At 38.4% G+C, this 20,829-nt stretch overlaps 1 protein-coding gene across 7 annotated transcripts; it reads right to left on the bottom strand.

Annotated features, from left to right (window-relative positions):
- Nucleotides 1–19,447, bottom strand: LOC112432426 (uncharacterized). 7 transcript variants are annotated; one of them, XR_013098237.1, is made up of 7 exons: nucleotides 17,547–19,447; nucleotides 16,555–16,586; nucleotides 15,468–15,494; nucleotides 11,880–12,901; nucleotides 2,811–4,857; nucleotides 2,489–2,625; nucleotides 1–2,399 (listed from the first exon to the last, which is right to left on the bottom strand). XR_013098237.1 is itself a non-coding variant. In XM_076882885.1 (5 exons), the coding sequence occupies exons 1-2, from the start codon at nucleotides 10,858–10,860 to the stop codon at nucleotides 4,488–4,490; spliced, it is 6,213 nt and encodes a 2,070-aa protein (XP_076739000.1). In that variant the 5' UTR covers nucleotides 10,861–10,890; the 3' UTR covers nucleotides 1–2,399; nucleotides 2,489–2,625; nucleotides 2,811–4,375; nucleotides 4,468–4,487. The 7 variants fall into 7 exon arrangements, 4 of the variants coding, with proteins under 4 accessions (XP_076739000.1, XP_076738998.1, XP_076738999.1 ...); XM_076882885.1 differs by lacking the exons at nucleotides 11,880–12,901; nucleotides 15,468–15,494; nucleotides 16,555–16,586; nucleotides 17,547–19,447 and having other exon boundaries at nucleotides 2,811–4,375; nucleotides 4,468–4,598; nucleotides 4,759–10,890; XR_013098239.1 differs by lacking the exons at nucleotides 11,880–12,901; nucleotides 15,468–15,494; nucleotides 16,555–16,586; nucleotides 17,547–19,447 and adding an exon at nucleotides 11,132–11,836.
- Between the last annotated feature and the right edge of the window lie 1,382 nt (nucleotides 19,448–20,829).

Here is a 20,829-nt window from a genome sequence, read left to right as displayed (position 1 = left end):
TTTAAAAAGTTGTTGAAATTTTAATAACTTTGCAGAAGAACATCAAGTTAGCAAAAATGTAATAACTTAGCAGAAATGCAATAACTTAGAAGAAACATAACAATTCAGCAGAAATGTAATAATTTATTAAAAAATTAATAACTTGGCAGAAATATTACAACTTACCAGAACTGCTATAATTTTGCAGAAATGTAATTATTAGGAAAAAATGTATACAGATAACAGCTGAAAACGATGACGTAACCTCAAAGTTACTTGTTTAACTGTGAAAAATGACCAGAAACATTAGAAAAGAAAGAAAACCAATTCAATTCAATTTATATAGCAACAAATCACAACAAAAGTCGCCTTAAGGCGCTTCATAGATACAGAGAAAAACCCAACAATCATATGACATATGACCCCCTATGAGCAAGCACTTTGGCGACAGTGGGAAGGAAAAACTCCCTTTTAACAGGAAGAAACCTCCAGCAGAACCAGGCTCAGGGAGGGGCGGCCATCTGCTGCGACCGGTTGGGGTGAGAGAAGGAAGACAGGAATACCAGCCAGCAGATAAACTGATGTGAAACAAAACCAAGGTAAAATTGCAGAATTTACACAGTTGGTGAAAGGTAAAAATGGCAACAAAAACCCCCCAAACAAACAAACAAAAAAAACAAACAAACAACATTTAGTTAATAAGTGCACAAGATGATTCGATGATAAATATGGTACCAATCTACAAAATACTGTCGAAATGAAGTCCACATTGTGATATATTTCAGGTGTGGAGAGTCACAGAGCTAAACAATCGATGTGCATATTTAAAGAATCAAATAAAGAACATTGTTGTGGAATAAATTACAGTGAATAATAATCACTTCCCTGCGTTAGAGAGTGACTTATGATGATGTATTAATTGGCTTAACTTTACCTCTAACAGCTTTTCACATAGTGCTGTGACCAGGGTGAAATCCATCATAAAGTAACTGTAAACAGTAGAACCATTAGCATGAATGTTATGGTTCTACTCTGATCAAAACTCAAGTCAGCTGTGTGACCTGATATAAAATGATAAAGAGGAACACATATAAATGACCTTTATGAACTTTTCAAAATGACTTTATATGTCTGACCCATTATCTATATATATTAGAGCAGATGTGGAAAACCACTGTTAGACCTACTCTATACTAACACAAACACAGTCAAAAATTCATTGCTAGTGTGACATGTGGTCCTTTTTGCCTTTGACCAATGATATGCTGGTTACTTGGACCAGTTTAGTATTTGCTGTCACAGAGGAATGTTAACCATAAATCCAAAAGACAAAACTGAAAAAATATGTTAATTGCAAACATGTTTTTGCTTAGTAAGAGGATTGAAATTACATGGAAACTGTCACCTTAAAGCCTCATTGTAAATATCATCACAAACAGATGTTTTCCACACGGTTAACAAAGCTCCACCACATCCAATCACTGCATATAAATCTAAAAGAAAACAACAACAAATAAAATGTAATTAACACAAGTGAAGTCTAAGGAGCTTGGAAAGAAAAGCGTCTGGACTTCTTTGAGTTCCTTGAAGACGTTTCACCTCTCATCCGAGAAGCTTCTTCAGTTCTAAGGGTCAATGGTGGAGAGTCCCAGATTTAAACCCAGTGGGAGTTTCCCCCCAAAGAGGGACAAAGAACCCCCTGATGATCCTCTACCTAATCACATGAGCCAAGGTGTGAAAGTGGGTGTGGGTCCCAATCAGCCAGGGTTTCGGGTGAGCTCATTGTGAAACCTGGCCCCACCCTATCATGTGATTTCCCGAGGTCAGGAAATCACCCACGCCCACTCCCAGGATGTGAGTGGACGTTACGGTGTCTGGGGAGGGAACTCAAAACTGGATTATAGATGGCAGACAGTTGGTGTCGTAAACCACCGCCTCTGTTTAAAGATGGTCGCTCACAGTGGACGTAAATGGCTTCTTTCACTCCTCCATCTGTCCAAAATGTGAACATTGGCATCCTCAAAGACTGACCTTTGTCCTTTAGATGCAGATGAACTGCTGAGTCTTGTCCCGTGGAGGTGGCTCTTCTATGTTGTGTCATGTGCTTGTGAAGTGGCTGTTTGGTCTCTCCGATGTAGAAGTCTGGGCATTCCTCGCTGCACTGTACAGCGTACACCACATTGTTAAGTTTGTGTTTAGGAGTTTTGTCTTTCGGGTGAACCAGTTTCTGTCTGAGTGTGTTACTGGGTCTGAAGTACACTGGGATGTCGTATTTGGAGAAAACTCTCCTGAGTTTTTCTGATACACCGGCTACATAGGGGATGACAATGTTGTTGTGTCTGTCTTTCTTATCCTCCCTCGCTGGTGTCTGATGTTCTTTTCTGTGAAGCTGGAATGCAGGCACACTGGACGAGCTTATTCTAAAAAATACAGAAAAAGGAACATTTTTTTTGTCTGTAGAAACCCTAAAAACTACAAATAAGTTATACAATGAACAATGTTGAAATACCTTATAGGTGCTGCAGGCCACATAACCAGAATCCAGAGCAATCTCACACTCACATGATGGTGAGGAAAGACATGAGCTCTGCAATGAGGTTTGAAGGCCTCAGTTGGGACACGGAAGAACTCAGAAGACAGCAATACCTGCACAGAGAGACAGAGTAGAAAAAGCATAGATTTGTAATCCATAATGTGAATTAAAACTCAAAAAGTGTCAACAAGTATAATCATTTGAGTGTGGAATTATTTATGCAATAAACAGGATTTTAATTAATTAATTGAATTAAAAACACTGACATTTTTTTTTTATCAAAGATAAAGAATGATACCTCTCTCTGCTCTGAGGATCACTGAGCATCTCTGACAGGAAATACAGTTTCCTCAGTATGAGTCATCATTGATGGTCTCAGAGGTGTGTAGTGTGGTAGCATGATGATGGTCTCCAGATCAGGCAGGAGGTCAGGTGATGGGTGTGTCATCTTCTCCATTGAAGACACACTGGTATGGCAATTCATAACACAGCAGTCTCCTTGTGGCATGTAGTTATCTGTGCAGTCCAGCACTGATGGATCAGGTTTGGCTCAGCAGTTCATGAAGATGGTGTCTGAAAAAATATATCTAACAAAACACGTGCTTATAACACCACCCACCCAGCTCAGCCCCCAAGTGTCTATGTAATGCTGGTATGGGGTGTCGGTTACTAAGTCTAATTAGTGCATCAGAAAGCGGGGGCTACACCTAAAGCCCACACTTTTTGATGTCTTTGTTTATTAGCAGCTTTTTCCAGCTGCTCAGAGAATCCTGACTTGGCCTTTATCCACCCAAACCCAAACCCACCCGGATAAAGGCCAAGTCAAACTCACACACCATACCAGCATTACATAGACACTTGGGGGCTGATCTGGGTGGGTGGTGTTAAACTGTAGTCGGGAACTTTCAGAAAACTATCCATTTACTTCTAAATCAGTTTTTATACATATTCTGTAAGCTGTACTAATGTTTTTCTCTACATAATGTATCATTATAGACATCTCTGGTAGCCTAAAGATAGTTTATAACTTTTGACATTTTTTACCTGTAAAACATGATAAGCAAAACCTCATTCATCACAAAAACTTTTGATTCTACAAAAGCTACTATAATCAAGAAAATATAATTGTCTGTATTTATTCATGTGAGCCATAATAAATACCTGCATTTATGTGGGATTTATTTATTTACTATTTCATATTTTCAAGCCCTTGGAGGGGAAGATCTCGTTTGTTGAGCTACATACGTCACAGTAAAAAGATTTAGTCATTTAAAACATGAGAATAAAAGAAATGATGTTGGTTTAATAAATGTTGCAGCACATTTCAGATCAGAGGTGCATGATAGCAGATGTTCTCTGCTCTGCATGAAGTTCAGCAATGATTTGGTGAAATGATTAATAACATTGCAATAAGAAAGGGTCTTCTGACAGACAGAGTAGGGAAGACCCTTTTTTCAATGAAAAATCTTTTTCATGCTCTACAATCAGTAAACTCTGTAACAAACATGATCTGTAATTGTTTCAAAACTCACCAGACGACTTCATGATTGGCTCGAGGACAGGACACAAAAGACAGGGTTGTGGTAACTGTAATATGATCTCAGAACACCTGAATACAGACATTTCTGTGGCTGAGAAATAAAAATGAGGTCAAGCAGGGTGTTCTTGTCTGTAGTGGCAGAAGTGATCAGCTGTGAATACCCTCTCGACTGAAACTGCTCCAGAATCTGTTTTCTTCCACTCTGCAACTGGTTCTCATTAAAATCTCCACACACAATGATTGGGTGACAGTCCATTATTTCAAGTGAATCTAAAAGACTTACCAGGTTTTGCATGAATGGTGTCAAACTGTAGTCAGGGGGTCTGTACACAACAGCAATGAGCGCAGGGAATGGAGCCTGAACCTTCAACACTAAAAACTCAAGATCAGTGACATTATGCAGATACTGTTTTACCTGAACCTGAAAATGATTCCTCAAATACACAACAACTCCCCCACCACTTCTGCTGGCCATGTGAGGAAAGTTTGTGTAGGACACATGTCTGTTGCGTTTGAACATGGTGTAGCCGTCCAAATGAAGACTGTCTGCAACAAAGGAGCCTTGAAGGTGAGACTCAGTGAGACACAAAACATCTGCTAAACACATTTCATGATGACTCTTGATGTCACTGATGTGAGATGGCAAACCCTCCGTATTGTGATGGATCAGTGTAAGAGTGTCAAGTCTGCTGGCTGTTTCTCTGACCTGAAGAAGAGGCATCATTTCCTCAACACTGGCTTGTCTCATGGTTTGGAGCGCTGCAGTTACCTCGGGATTGGCGTAAATCTTTTTCTCATCCAAGTCCTGCAAATAGAGTCCACTGAGAGACGTCACCCTGCTGAGAGCAACGTAAGCCATACCTGGTTCAAAAATGTTCTTCATTGAAACTACAGCTGTCTGTGTTGTAAGACCCTGAGTTTTGTGAATTGTGCAAGCGAATGCTAGCTTTACAGGAAACTGTCTGCGTACCGCTCCTTTAAACTTCAGACTCTCCTCTGCTCTCTCAATGTAAACAAGATCATCAGATGCTGCATTAGCACTGCGGTTGTGTCTCATAGGCTGCCGGTTGTCCATCCTGAGCCCCAGTTTAATTATGTGTCCATCATTTTCAGATCTCACCACCTTTACCAGTATACCAAAAGCACCGTTGACTAAACCGTTTAGTGTGTCCAAGTTTCTGGTCAGCATGACTCGAGCTCCTTCAGCAACATTCAGAGTGTCAGGTAAATCATTTCGCCCACCTGTAAATGGTTTGTCTCTTCGTTCCATTCTGCCTGTACATTTATCCTTCTGGAAATCGTCTGCATTGATGATTATGATGTTTGAATGAAGCTTCTTCAGGGTATCTGTGTTGTGGGATTCCACATTCTTGTTGGTGGCATAAATGTGTAAGACCTCAGTTGGACATTCTTCTGGTGCAGTCACAGCCTGTGACAACAAATCTCTGTCGCACTGAGAAAGCTCATCTGTCTTTTCTTTGACTCTAATCCTGTTCAGCATCTCTGCAAAGGCCACATCATCTTTCTGACGCATGATCTCGGTTAGAGTGATCATCTGAAAATGCTCCTGCCATAGGTCAATCTGTTCTGGATCGTAAACACAGAGAGGTTTAGACTGTCGTACTGGTGGCAGCTGGTAAAAATCTCCAACAGCTAAAACTGACATTCCACCAAAAGGTCTCTGAGTGCCTTTGATTTGTTTCAGTCTTGCATCCACATAAGCAAAAAGGGGTTTTGAAACCATTGAAATCTCATCAATAACAATAATTTCAGCATTCATCAGCTCAGATCTGACTTCATCCAGTTGGTTACCAAGTCCTTGAATGGGTGGTTTCAGACTCCTGGGTAGTTTCAGTAGAGAATGTAACGTAGAGCCACTGATAGAAAAAGCTGCTGTACCGGTAAATGAAGTCAGTAAAACAGTTGGATTTGATATGTCAGCTTCTTCTGCATTAGCAGGCAGTCTGCTCAGGATCTTTGATGCTTCAGAATGAATACACTTAATCAGATGTGACTTTCCAGTTCCTGCACCACCATTGATATAGAAGAAAAATGGATCTGGGTTCAAACCACAAACTCGCTGAATACACCAGTCTCTTATGGCATAGAACACGCAGGCCTGCTTCTGGTTCAGATTCTGATACATTACACGTACCACGGCTGGATCTACTGCAGGTTGTTCTCTGACGGCTCTGATCTTTGTTACAGCATCAGACTGACAACTGTAGTCGGGAACATTCTCCTGTTCGTTCTCATCATCAGAATGTCTCTCAGGAAGATTCTCATCGCATTGCAGCCTCACAACTTCAGATTCAGGAGCAAGATTACACCATTCATCAATCACAACATCCCTATTTTGTTCAAACTCTTCCAGTGCACTCTCAATATCCTCAGAGTTCTTCTCATACTTGTCTTTATTTCTTTTCACAACCCTTTTCACAGACTCACTGTGGTCTGAACATGGAAGTCGTACAAAACCTGAGTTGTAGAAGGACTGATAGGTTTGGAACCCTTGTGGTTTCAGTTCCTGCTCTGATCTGTGTGGAAGGTAAAGTCTCAACAGTCGACCATAATATTGCTCAGGATCTTTTTCCTGTGAACAGTGGTAATATCTGATTATAGCTGGTTTATCATTCTTTCGCCTTTGTACAAATCCAAGCTGGTTTAGAAGAGGAAGCACATCTTTTCCTTCATTTGGACCACTCACCAACCTGCACAAGGCAGCAAAATCAGCCAGTGACATTTCCTCATATTCTGGGGTCTCAGGTCTGCATTTGTATTTATCACTCAAACTTGTCATCCAAATATTACAACTGTCGTGTGTTGTGCTTTCCAGGAAGCTCATGGGCCGACTCATTTTTACTGGGTTATCATCTGTTGGTACAAATACAACACTGCGGGAACATTTTTTCATTTTTAGGCCACAGACTCGAGTCACACACTCCTGTGCGCTGATTTCTCTCTTTTTTGAGTAAGCTTGCATCACAGCTCTCATTTCATCACATTCATTGACGGTGTTCTTATCAGAGTTGTCAATAACTGTCTTCAGGTATTCAGAGAGGCCAGATTCTTTCTTTGTTATATATTTACAGAGGTATTCTATACATGAATAGGCATTCAAAATGAATGAGACATCTAAATTAGAGTTCCAGGCTTCAAGCAGGTCTGGGTTGTAATTGTTGATCCAACACTCATTTGGGTCACGTTTCAGAATCAGAGCTGTTTTCTTGTTTATGTCTTGGAGGCATTGTTCATACTCATTCATTGTCAAGTTGCATCGTGACAGAATCTGCTCTATGGTGAGGGAAGCAGCTTCAGGTTCCTTCAGCAGGTTCAACAAAGGTCTGAGTTTGGCTTTTGCAGCTTCAGTGTCTGAATCCTCATCCTGTCTCACAATCATTGTTCTTGTGGCTGGTGGTTTGGGAAACCCAAATCTACAACCAGAGTTCACACTCTTAAAGCATGTCTTTGTGTGGTTTTTGCTGTGCTTTTGTAGCTCAGTGACTTTTTTGTGCAGTTCAGGTTGTTTTTCTGGATCAGGGAGTTGAGCTGAGATGTATCTGTCCACAAAGTCACAGACAGTTTGGTCATCATCCACATCTGCTTCTACCTTTTCTCGAATCCACAGCAACATGTGTATATGTGGACTACCTCTGTGCTGGAACTCAACTCTGTAAAAGTAATCAATGATCTCACCAAGGGGCTGTGCAGGAGAAAAAAGCAAATCTCTGAACAAAGCCTCAACACGTTTATCAAACATTCGCATGGTGGTTACTGGATTTGATCTTAGAATTTCACACTTTTCTGACCAGTCCAGGGCTTCAAAATCAACCTCTTCACCTTGCTGTCTCTTTATTGCTTGAATCACTTCAGGCCATCTCATCTCAGCAGCAGAGAAAGTGACAAAGAACTGAGGTGTTCCTATTTGGCGAACCATGCTGAATAGATCTCTGGTAGTTTTCTGCCAGTAAGCTGGAGTTCCTCTGAGTGGCTGCATAAATCTGATTGCATCTTTATTTCTTACCAGCTTCTCTACTTCTGTCTTACTTTGTAACATTCCTGATGTGATTTTGCGTCCATCTTTGGTCATAGTTTTACCTTTCCTTAGCTGTATTGTCATGCTGGAATTAGCCAAATGTATTTCAGTGACAAACTGTGAGAAAAACAGGTAATTTGTGTCTTTAGCAAATCTTGCATCAATGTTGAAAAGCCTTGACTTGAAGTAAGCACTTGGTGTGAGCTTGAGACGTCTCTTTTCATCCAGTGTATTCTGACCAGTAGGAAACTGCACAGGAAATGCCATGGCTTCCAAATGAGGAGTTCTGAAGAAGCTAACAGGATTGTTTCTTTCTGCAGGAGCCACACAATATGTGTTATCAGTGAAACAGAGAATCTCTTCTGAAATGTCTACAGGCTGCAGACAACTTTCTAGAGCAAAACCTCCATTGTTCAAATCACTTTCTGGTTCATCTGGATTTTGTTCCTCTGGTTGTTCATCACAGGATTGCATATTAATATCTTGGTCACTTTGAGACTCACTTTCGCACAAAAGGGCATCTTTTTCATAGTTGTCAATTTCCATTAAATCTGCTTCATTATAATCATCACTTGCCATGCTGGCTTCATCACTGCTGTCATCATCAGGTAACGTTGGATCACAAAGCAATGCATCATCTCTGATAACAATATCTGTGTACTGTGGATGAATTTGTTTCAGTTTACGCAGAGCTTGAATGAGTTTAGACCAGGTGACAGTCTGGAACAGCTGATGGCCTTTGTAGCACAGTCGTCTTTTCAATTTCACCCTCATGATCTGTGATTGGCTTCTGATCCTCGGTAAACTGTCAACTGTTTGTTGGACCTCAGATGGTACACACACCACATTACCACGTATGAGTCTCTGTCTCCCCTTTGGAAGAGGAATAATCTTAGCAAATGGTATGCATTTGGCAATCAGATGTCTCTCCAGAATGTTGAGATCACAAAGTTCAGCTGGAATATCCTGCAGTTCTAAACCATTAACAGCAGCAAGCCTGGGCATGCATCCACTTTTGAGGGAACTGTGACATGTGTGACAGATATACTCTTTTTTTCTCTCAACAGGAAAGCTGCAGTGATCATGACATGCTTCATCACACACATGAACAAATTTACCAGTTAGGCACTGATGAGCTACAGTCTGGTGTTTTGAGTAATTTTCTCTTTTGCAGATTTTCACCTGATTAGGAAAAGAAGCTTTTAGACAAACAGTACAAACATAAGATGGTGCTGACTTAATGTTTGATCTGAAACGAGATATGGCCTCATTCATTAAAGTGTTCTCTGGATGACACTGTAAACTCTCAGCTGGTCGATGCATCTGGCGATATTTCCGTTTTATATTCATTGCACATCTGATATTATGCATCTGTCTGAAAGAAAAACCGTTCCAATATTTTACTCTCATTCGTTCTCTCATATTGTCCTTGTGTTGTTGCTGAAATTGTTTTTCTTCTCCATACCGCTTTGTCATATAAGATCGTTTTTTCTGTTTAAAATCTTCGCTTTTTTTATATAGGTTATATACATATGACCTCATGTAAGCTTTATGTTTCTCTCTGAATCCAGCACAAGTTCTGTATATTCTTCTTATACGCTCTTTCTGCTTTTCTCTGAATATGGGAGACTCTCTATATGTTCTTGTTACACGTTCCTTCTGCTTTTCTCTGAATATGGGAGACTCTCTATATGTTCTTGTTACACGTTCCTTCTGCTTTTCTCTGAATAGGGGAGACTCTCTATATGTTCTTGTTACACGTTCCTTCTGCTTTTCTCTGAATATGGGAGACTCTCTATATGTTCTTGTTACACGTTCCTTCTGCTTTTCTCTGAATATGGGAGACTCTCTATATGTTCTTGTTACACGTTCCTTCTGCTTTTCTCTGAATATGGGAGACTCTCTATATGTTCTTGTTACACGTTCCTTCTGCTTTTCTCTGAATAGGGGATTGTCTTTATATGTCCTTATGACACATTCTCTTTTTCTCTCTCTAATTTTAGCACTTTCCCTATACATCTTTCTAAAATGTTCTCTCTGTTTCTCCTTATAGGTAGCATTTAATTTATACAATTCATTTTTGTACATGCTCTTTTTCTGTCTGTGATCAGGATCATTACACTTCTTAGTTGAGTTTTTTTTCTTTGTCTTGAAGCTTTCATCAAACCTGTACATCTGCCTTTCTTTCGTCTTCTGATTTTCCTTTCTCTGTGGTAGCTTTTGTTGGGTCAATAATCTTCTCCTCATTTTTTGCCTTTCATGTTTACTATATTTCAGCAGTTTATCTGAGAGTTCCTCTGTTATCTTAGTTGAACTGGAGGCACTGTTTGAATCATTCTGAGGAACAGAATCTGATGTTACCTGAGTGTCTCTTACAGAAGATGCAGAGGTTTCTATTTCTAAATAATCAGAAGGACGATTGTTCAGCTCAGCAGCTGGCTCATTTGAATAATCCACTCTGGATGACATCACTTCAGTAGCTAAAGTGTCGGCCACAGTGTTCTGTGTCTGCTCAGTGGACTTTGGAGTTTCAAATTCAGGTTCATTTAAAGCTGGTGCTGGAACAGTTGTAGCTGTTTGTCTGTTTTCATCAGCATCTCTTTGGTCAGCAGCGTTTTCACTGTGAAACTCGATGGGCTGTAGCTCATAAGTGCAGCTTGGTGCGATGCTGAACATTCTGTACAAACGTTTGATCCTGTCAATCATGTCATTAAGACGTGTGAACTTCAACATAACTGCAGTTCCACCACTTGCACTTAGCGACAATGGCATACCAGTAGACTTACGTGGGTGAGGGTCAAAATATGCATATTCACCTGAAGTCAGCCTGCTAACAGCGATGACTGTTCCTCCCATGACTAGCAAAGCGTAGCGAACGTCTGAAGCCAAACACTGTAGTCCCTGTTCAAGGCTCGGAAAGTGATCTGTACCATCAAATGTGCCGTAATGAGCAAACTGAGACATGTCGACTTGATACTCGTGTCTGCGGCTGGTAACAACTGAAGGAAGTTCATCGCAGGCTAGAAACACACTGTTCACAAACCTCAGTCTGGCATCTGAATAGACTGCATGGCCTTTGTCCAACACACGGTTTAGATCTGCTCTGGTAATAAATTCATCCTCGTGTAAGAATGACAGGAAAACCAAACTGTTAGCCATGCATTGCTGATTCCGGTACTTTCCATACCTAGGAGCGGCCTGGCTTCGGGAAGCACAGACGCTACTCACTCGTGGACTTTCACTGTTTGTAACCTGTACATGAGACTGTCCTGGAGCTTGTCCATCATGCTGTGTTTGTACAGTTAGCTGGGGTTTAGTCTGGATTACCTGCATAACTTCAGGCTCTGGGACAGACACTGAGGGAACACTTCTTTTTACCACATCTGCATAAGACACTGTGGCTGTCTGAACACTGCTCTGCACTTCTGTGCTGGGAAAAGCTGAAACACAAACCTTTACCTGCTCACTGCTCTGAGAAACATTCACCTGTTCTTTCTGCTTTTGCCATCTAAGCTTCAAGGACTGCGACCTTTGACTTTTTCTTGGCATTTTGCTGAAGTACAATCTGGAGCTTATATGTGGTTATACACAAATATAAACAAAACTGAACCTTGAAACACAGAAAAACTTATAACTCCTTAAGTTACTGTTAAATCTGAGAAATGTACTATTATACTATAAAATGTTTTTATGAATATATGAATAGATGTTAAAAAGCTGATTTGTACTCCAAACTCAAAATAAAGGAAATTCAAAGTTCTCTGGAAACAATTTGGTCCGTTTTATTGTACCTCTTTTAGAAACGGGGTTTCTTCAGCTGGATGTTCTGCAGCAGTCAGGAAACAGGAAGTCTGGGTCCTCAGGCACTTCTCGATGACAATACTGACTGAATACTTACACTGAGTGACAAAATGGGTTAGTCCTTAAATAATAATACTATAAACTTGCAGTCAAACGTTATAGCCAATGAAACAGACTAACAGACTGGATCTGATTTATTATTTATCTGAATGTATGTATTACAAAATAACCAGATTATCTTATTACAAATAAACTTATAAAAAGGTGATATTTTATACAATTGATCAAAGTAAGCCAAACTAGCAGTCCAAACTAAAGTCTAATGCAAAATTAAAATGACAAATGTAGGGCTGTGTAAGTAGTTTCTACTATAAGTTCTACTGTACTGTAATTCTACTACTGTATATTCAACTTGTAATTTAAAGCAAAATGACTGAATGTGAGAGAGCTTAATGACAGGAAAGAAAGAGCAGTGAGAGCAGAGATCTCTCAGAATTCTGTAACAGATAGATCAAGTTCTGGTAACTTGGATTTCTGAAAATTGGATTCTGAAAGGATTCTCAAAACTTGGATTCTCAAATTAGATAGAGCAGTAGAGATAGAGGGATACAAGATGGAATGGCTTTCAAATTAGATAGAGCGGTAGGGATAGAGGGATACAAGATAGAATGGCTTTCAAATTAGATAGAGCGGTAGGGATAGAGGGATACAAGATAGAATGGCTTTCAAATTAGATAGAGCGGTAGGGATAGAGGGATACAAGATAGAATGGCTTTCAAATTAGATAGAGCAGTAGGGATAGAGGGATACAAGATAGAATGGCTTTCAAATTAGATAGAGCAGTAGGGATAGAGGGATACAAGATAGAATGGCTTTCAAATTAGATAGAGCAGTAGGGATAGAGGGATACAAGATAGAATGGCTTTCAAATTAGATAGAGTTGGGAGAGTGATAGGATAGACAGAATTGCTTATAATGATAGAGAGAGAGAGGATCTTCTGCAGCAGGTCACCTGTAAGACACAAAAGGCATGGAATTAGTCATATTTCCAACATGCTTGGATTTACCATATTCTTCAGACTATATGGCACACCTAAAATCCTGTCATTATCTCAAAAACATACAATGTGCCTAGCGTATCGATTCTGGTTATGCTTACTGACCTCAAACGGGATTTCTGTGGTACACAGCGCTCAAAATTCTGTCAAATATTTTAGTAAGACTTCGTAAGCTACAAAGCTGCGCTGCTTGATGTATTGTCAGAGCATTATGGCTACCATAGTCAGGACCCTCGCAGAGTAATTCGTACGGTGCTTCAACATAACATTATGGTGTGTGTACAAGGACCTGGCACGTGCTAAGAGACATGCTTAAGAAGCAGATTTCAAACTGATCAACCCATGAAGAGTTTGATGGATTTGTGGATGAGGAATGAACTGAAAAAGTGAGTGTATTGTTCTGTATTTTATGTGTTACAACTGAACAGTGTTGAGAGTTGTTGTGAATGACTTGAATAAAGTTGGACTTATCTGACTGTTTGTTTGGCTTAATCTGCCTTAAAAACAGGCTTGTTTATTGACATTATGCCTTATAATCTCAAAAATACAATACATGTAGGGCTTTAAATACTAAAGACTTCTACAGTAAATTATTGGACTGAACAGAATGACAATGTTTAACAAATGATGGTGGAACTGTTATAAGGACATTTTTACATTCTATTAAAACAATAAACTAAGTCTATAAACTCAAACTAAGACGTGCTGCTACAGTAACTTACTGTAAATATTAAATGGTCCAACAAAACCAACACACTGAGGTTACAGCACAGTTTCAGGTCACTCTGTATGAATTTTGGCAAAATGAGAAATTTGGAGACAGCTAGTTTCTACATATTTCAGTCACATTTGGGGCATGTTTGATACACAGCAATAAGCACTACACTAAATCTATAATAAACTTATCATAGCTGATATAAAGGCCTAATTAGCAAAATTTAGTATGATGATCATTTCTTTGTAGATCATTTCATGATAAAAAGAACAGAAGTGAGTGCTGTATCTGAGCTGTTGCATGTAAGATCTTTGCTGGACATTCCCACATTTCTTAAACAAACAAACAAACATGACTTTCAGACAGTTCATCTTTTGTAAATTAGGCCAGGATTATTTTCAAAAAACAGCCTTGATAAAAATATCAGGCCACTATAAAATGTCTTATGTTTATGTTTTCATCCCACCTATACTTTGCAAGTCATTATGACAAATTACAAAAAGCAGTTTTTAGGCAGTGATTTAAGGGAAGAAGCTTTTGAAATCCACAATGCCCTACCACCAGTGGTCTCAAACTCTGGTCCTTAAGGCCTGGTGTCCAGAAACTTTTCTATGTGTCCCTGTTGCAACACACCTGAATAACATTAGTAGGTCATTAGCAAAACTCTACAGAACCTGACTGCATGCTGAGGTGGTAATTCAGGAATTTGATTCATGTTATAGCAGCTCATGAGTGAATGAACATGATGCAATGAAAGTACTTTTAGAAGTACATTTTTCCAAACACTTAAATTACTTACATTTGAGTAGTCTTAGGGGATGCCACTTCAGCACACAGTCAAATTCTATACTCTCACTAATGACCTACAAATGTTATTCAGGTGTTTTGTAACAGGGACACGTGGAAAAGCTTCAGGACACCGGCACTTGAAGAGTGGAGTTTGAGACCCCTGTCCTATGTGAATATTTAATTGTCCCTAAACTGCTAGTCGTGAGCTGCTCTAATGTGAAACAAACACATATAGTTCTGTAAAGGTTTACAAAGAGACTACTAAGGATCTGGAGACCTCAGAAAACAGAAACCCTCCCAGATGTTGTAGCTGAACATGCAAAAACAAGTTGCCTAATAATATCTCGATGATAACCAAGAGCTGTGCTGACTAACTGCACTAAACTGAATCATCTATAGTGAGAGAAAAACACCAGCATTAAAGTCAAACATGGTGCTGTTACTGTGATGTCCCAGAGTTCCTTTACTACTTCAGGACCTACATCAACTCATCAGGTCCTGGGCTTAAGTTTAATCACACTTAGGATCTGAAGCACACAAGCAAGTCCAATTGAATGAATGAAACAAAACACATGGTGTAAACTAATCAGTCTGGACTTTAATGAAATTAAGATTCTTGCCATGACTTGAAAACCCTATATTGGGCCTTAATTAAGACTTTTTTCTTTTCTTTTTTTGCCTGTCCTGTTTGGATCTAATTATGACAATTCTGAAATTATAGTGGACCAAAATCAACCAGTGATGTAAACCAGTCATTACCAGTTACTGTAAATGCTTGATAGTAATTGTTGCTATCAGGGCATCCACAGCTGGGTATTAGAGACCAACATGTTTTTACATTAGACCAGGTTGTTCTGGTTCAAAAATGAAATCATCACTTTAAAACTGCTTTTTGTATTTATCCAGGTCATCCTTGTTAGATGATTTGAAACATGTGAAAAAAGCATAAACAAAATAAATCTGCAAGGAAGAAAGACCTTTCTCAGCACTGTACCGCAGACAAAACCTTTACTTACCAGACTTGCGACGATCAGATCAGTATCCTAGAGAAAGGAAACAACACATCAGATCACTGTTTAATGACTTACACTGTTGAACCTCTTCACACACAATCCAATTTACTGTGACATGAAATAACTAGTAAAATCCTCAATTTCTTCAAGCCTTTATGAACTCACTGTAGTCTAAAGAGGACAAACTTCAGTTACAGAGTCTCACATGGTGATAACATGTGTAATAAAGGCATGCATACTACAGAAGTGCAAAAAAGAGGCACCAATATTTGTTGGTACAGATTATGGCTTTTTAGCTCCATCATTTTCTATCACAAGACAGTGCTTAATAAAGTGTGAAAAAACCACAACTGTTAGAATCAACGGAAAACCTCATTAGGTTTTAGTTCTGATCTGAATATGTAAATCCTAAAATACATGTAAATTCTGACATGTTATAGTAACAACAGTGGCACACCATTTTTGCAATTACAAAAATTATAATAAAGAGTCCTTCCATTGTACCTGTTGGCAGGAATCTTTTTGTATTTTTCAATATTTCCCTTTTATATAAAATTTTAAACACATTGTATCAAGCAAATTATTAAGAAACTGATTTAAACTTATTGTATATAAATTACACACAGGCTTTAACATACACAACATTGCCTACTCACAACTCTGGTCCTCTGAGTTTTTTATTATTGCTTAAATGTTTAACCTACCACTTCTGTTCACTCAGGCAAAAATACTTCTATAGTGGTCTGACTTTAATGTAATACATAAGCAGAATATGAGTGAAGATATAAATCAACAACTGTGGTGCTCTGCTACGTAAATCCACAAACAAACGGAGAACACAAACAACTGTATAAAAACAGTTGTTTGTGTTCAAACATAAAAATCAGACACAAATGGCCTGTTAAACTTCAGGGACAGTCAGAGGTCATGTGTGGGGCCTTTGCTGCTACAAGGTATAAATTCTGACCATTTGATTTTGCCCATAAATAAATGGTAATGTCACAAAAACCAAACTACGTTAGGTAAGTTGCTAAACATGTTACACAGTGACAATGTCATATTACTGCAGTTACAATTGCTGCTTACTTACCAGCAAACGCAAAACCAAAGTTCTGTTTCACTCTGTAACAAAAGAACAAAAATACAGAATCAGACAACTGAAATCAGCATCAGAGTCAATACTGCATCACAATCTGTAGTGAAAAAAAAAATCTGTTAAATTCTTTGTTTACAACAGCTTTACTATAAACACCCCATCTTCTCTTTCTGCACCTTATTAAAGATTTCTGTCTTTATTAAGGTGATGTGTCGTTTTATCGATCTGCAATAAGCCACAGAAATTCCTCATTAACGTAAAGCTCTAATACTTTGGTGCTATTACATAACACATCAGATACCACAAGCAAGGATTTGCTCGCACTGCACACTTGATCAAATGATAACATCACAGTTTCAAAGCATGCAACAATCACAAATAATACTTGATACTATAAATGCTTGATGGTAGTTCTTCGTATCAGGGCTTCCACAGCTGGGTATTAGAGACCAGCATGTTCTCACATTAGAACAGATAGCTCTGGTTTGGTTTTCTCTGCTTCATACGTGAAATCATCACTTTAAAATGCTTTTTTGTATTTATTCATATCATCCCTGTTAGATGATTTGAAACATGTGACAAAAAAGCATGAACAAAATAAATCTGCAAGGAAGAAAGACTTTTCCCAGCACTGTACCTCAGACAAAATGAACTCACTTTAGTCTAAAGAGGGCAACATTTAATTGCAGAGTCTCAAATGGCCTTAACATGTGTAATAAAAACAATAATTACTACAGAAATGCTTTGATAAGCCTTTAAAATTAAAATTAGACATAAATGGCCTATTAAACTTCAGGGACATTTTTAGGGACACTCAGAGATCTAGTGGGGGGGGGGGGCTTTACTTCTTATAAATCCTAAATGTGTTTTTGCCCATGAGCAAATGGCAAGATATCACAGAAAGCCAAACTATTGTATATAAATTGCTAAACATGTTACACAATCCCAATTTCATATTGCTTCAGTTACAATCACTGTTTACTTACCAGCGAAGGCAAAACCAAGCTTCTAGTTCACTCTGTGTAACAAAAGACAAAGAGCAAAAATACAGGATCAGAAAACTCAAATCAGCATCAATACTGCATCACTCTCTGTTGTCAAAAAGATTCACTAAACTTCTTTGTTTACTACAGCTGGAATACAAACAACAACTCTCCTCTGTTTTCTTTGGTCTACCTCTCATTTAAGATTGCAATAACACTCATACATGAAAAACTGCACGGTGTATATTTTTAAGGCTTTAATATTTGAGGTGGTCTGCATTCAAATTCTACTTCCTAAAATATTACCAACTGCACATAGTATCATTAAATATGCTGTTATTTTAAAATAAATATCTATATACCATATTAATAATAATAATATACTGACATATTTTATTAATGTGAAGGTGGGCTGTTGTTTATTTCATTAATTTTCCACAAAGTGAGAATTTAAACTGTGCTGCAGATTTAGGTTGGCACAAACAAGCCTTGTTAAACAGTTCTTAAAAATTAAAGTCTACAAATTAGGAGTTCTTATTATTCTTGGGCTATGTCCACATGTACACAGGTACTTTTGAAAATGGACATTTTTCTATCCGTTTGCACCTTTCGTCCACACTTAAACGGCGTTTTCGGTCACTGAAAAACTAAAAACGCTTGCCAGGATATTTTTGAAAACTCCGTTTTTGCATTTATGTGTGGACAGGGACACAGAGAAAACGCAGCGCCTTTTTTGCCGTCACACTGTGCGCCACGTTATTGTTTCAGTGAAATGCATTTCTACAATACGGTTACTGTTAATTGTTCTCTCTGCAGTGTTTAAATGCTTACATATACACACACAGTTACTGTCCCCCCACACATATGACCCTGTTCTGCTTTTATGCCCCATCTTTGTTTGCCATTTCCCACCGAGGCTTCTAGACTTCTGATTGGCCAACATTTCTACACGGTTAGGAATATATCGCCACCTGCTGCTTTGGTATGTTCCTAGCAGAGTTTTCCTTCATTTCTGCATTCATGTGTGGACGGGATTGTTTTTTAAAATGAAAACGTAAAGTCTCAGTTTTCAAAAATACCCGTGTATGTGGGGACATAGCCTATGTTTAATCCTCAGTTTCTCCCCCCCTCCTTTCTCTTAATTAATCCACAAGACCTGCACACACGCGACTCTTTTTCTCCCGTGTTCGGTCAGAGGCGGTAAAATGGCTCCTTTGATCTTGCCGACAGCTGACACTGAATCTAAGATGGCGGTTCGTTAAAAACTTTACAGCATAAAGAATGAGGCTGTTTTAACCAACTGATTTGTGAAGAGAACTAACTGCACCTTATGTAACAGACTGACAAACACGAACACACCAAATGTAATTAATAAAACAACACAATAACCGTGGTTTACCGTCAAATCTTCATTTCACACTGGGCTCATAAGAACGCTAGTCGTTAGCATTGGGTTGTTAGCTTTAGCTCATCAAACACTGCTTTTACATACAAAAATGACAACTTTTCACTAAAAAGCAACCATTGTGTTACTTTAACATGAGTTATACCTCGGCTGGCTTTATAAATCACTAACAAGAACTTGTTACATCGCGCAAACAGAGTATAGACATTTAGAAGAGGAGAAGACAAGCAGAGGAGCAGCACTCACCCAGAGCAGACTCAACGAAGTGTGCAGAAAGGCAGATGTCCGGCAGTCAGGTAAAAGATGAGGCGTTCACGGGTCATAGGAAATTCCAGTATTACACACAATGGGCATTGTCAACATAAAAAATGTAGGTGATTTTTAAATATTTTATACAATATCTATTTGCTAAAAACTAGCAGAACTTTAATTCTATAAGTTAAATAAATATTATTAGAAGGCTCTTCTCCTGAACACCCACACCAAATAGCTGGTGATAGAGTTCACCAGACCTAAAAAAACAAACAAAAAAGACAACCAGTCCAGGACAGTCTGCAAAGATGTTTTAAAGACAATACATATACATATATATATACATATACATATATATACATATACATATATACATATATACATACATATATATATATACATATATATATATATATATATATATATATATATATATATATATATATATATATATATATATATATATATATATATATATATATAAAGCTTATCCAGTAAGGATTCCCCTCAAACAAATGACCATAATTTCCTAACCGTAAGGGCTTGAACGGTCATTCTTAATTCTTACACCGTTTTGTTCAGAAGAGAAGAAATGTATAGAAATAGTATGATTAAGCATAAATACTACATTTAGCAGAAATACTATATTAAGCAGAAATCCTATAAAAAGCAGAAATAGTAAATTAAGCACAAATCTTATGAAATAGCAGAAATAGTATGATTTAGCACAATAGTAATAACTTAAACAGACAAAATGGAAAAGCAAAATGGACAGCTGAAAAAATGCTGAACATGCTGAGGGTCCGTCAAACATACTTGTTAAATGAAAAAAATCAGCAAAAAAAAATATAATAGCCACACAATCACAAATATGTACACATAAGGAAACACACATGCACAGAGAGACACACACACAAGATCCAATTCAGTCGGCCAGTCTAAATATATTGAATTTGAATCTTACAATGAGATCATCCCATTAAAGAAGCTTTCTCTCTCTCTCTCTCTCTCTCTCTCTCTCTCTCTCTCTGTCACACACACACACACACACACACACACACACACACACACACACACACACACACACACACACACACAGGGAGAGAGAAGCAAGTTTTCAGTCAAGCAGCCTGTGAGCTGCTGAATTTGAATCCACCAATCAGAGAGGCTGTGTACTTTTTCCCAGCAAAACAGGTGCACGCAGCACAGAGAGAGACACAGGATTTTTGCAGTCTATTTCTCATAGTGAGGACTCCCCTCAAACAAATGACCATAGTTTCCTAACCGTAGGGGCTAGAGCGTTCATTCTTACACCGTTTTGTTCAGAAAAGATGGGGGAATCTTCAAGTGTTGACAATTTATCATTAAAATAGGAATTATTGAAGATATTTGACTTGTAATAGACCATAACTTAATAGAGGTGAAGCAAAAACTGCTTTGACTTGTCCTCAGCTGGCTGGGAAGCCATGGAGGCCTCAATATGCAATTTGTATGTCTCTGATATGTAAATTTGAATATTACAGTTCTCACAGAGGATTGACTCCCTGGGGACCTGCCACAAATATATAGAAATACTATGATTACCCAGAAATACTACATTTAGAAGAAATACTATGTTTTAGCACAAAT

This window comes from Maylandia zebra, linkage group LG4, assembly GCF_041146795.1.
Source record: "Maylandia zebra isolate NMK-2024a linkage group LG4, Mzebra_GT3a, whole genome shotgun sequence".
In the NCBI taxonomy this organism is placed as follows: Eukaryota; Metazoa; Chordata; class Actinopteri; order Cichliformes; family Cichlidae; genus Maylandia; species Maylandia zebra.
Note: the sequence above shows the minus strand (reverse complement) of the source record. Positions and strands in the feature narration are given on the sequence as shown.

Bases quoted from the DNA above. Each gene is read 5' to 3' on its own strand.
- LOC112432426 (XM_076882882.1), bottom strand. From the start codon at position 10,860: ATGCCATTGTCGCTAAGTGCAAGTGGTGGAACTGCAGTTATGTTGAAG.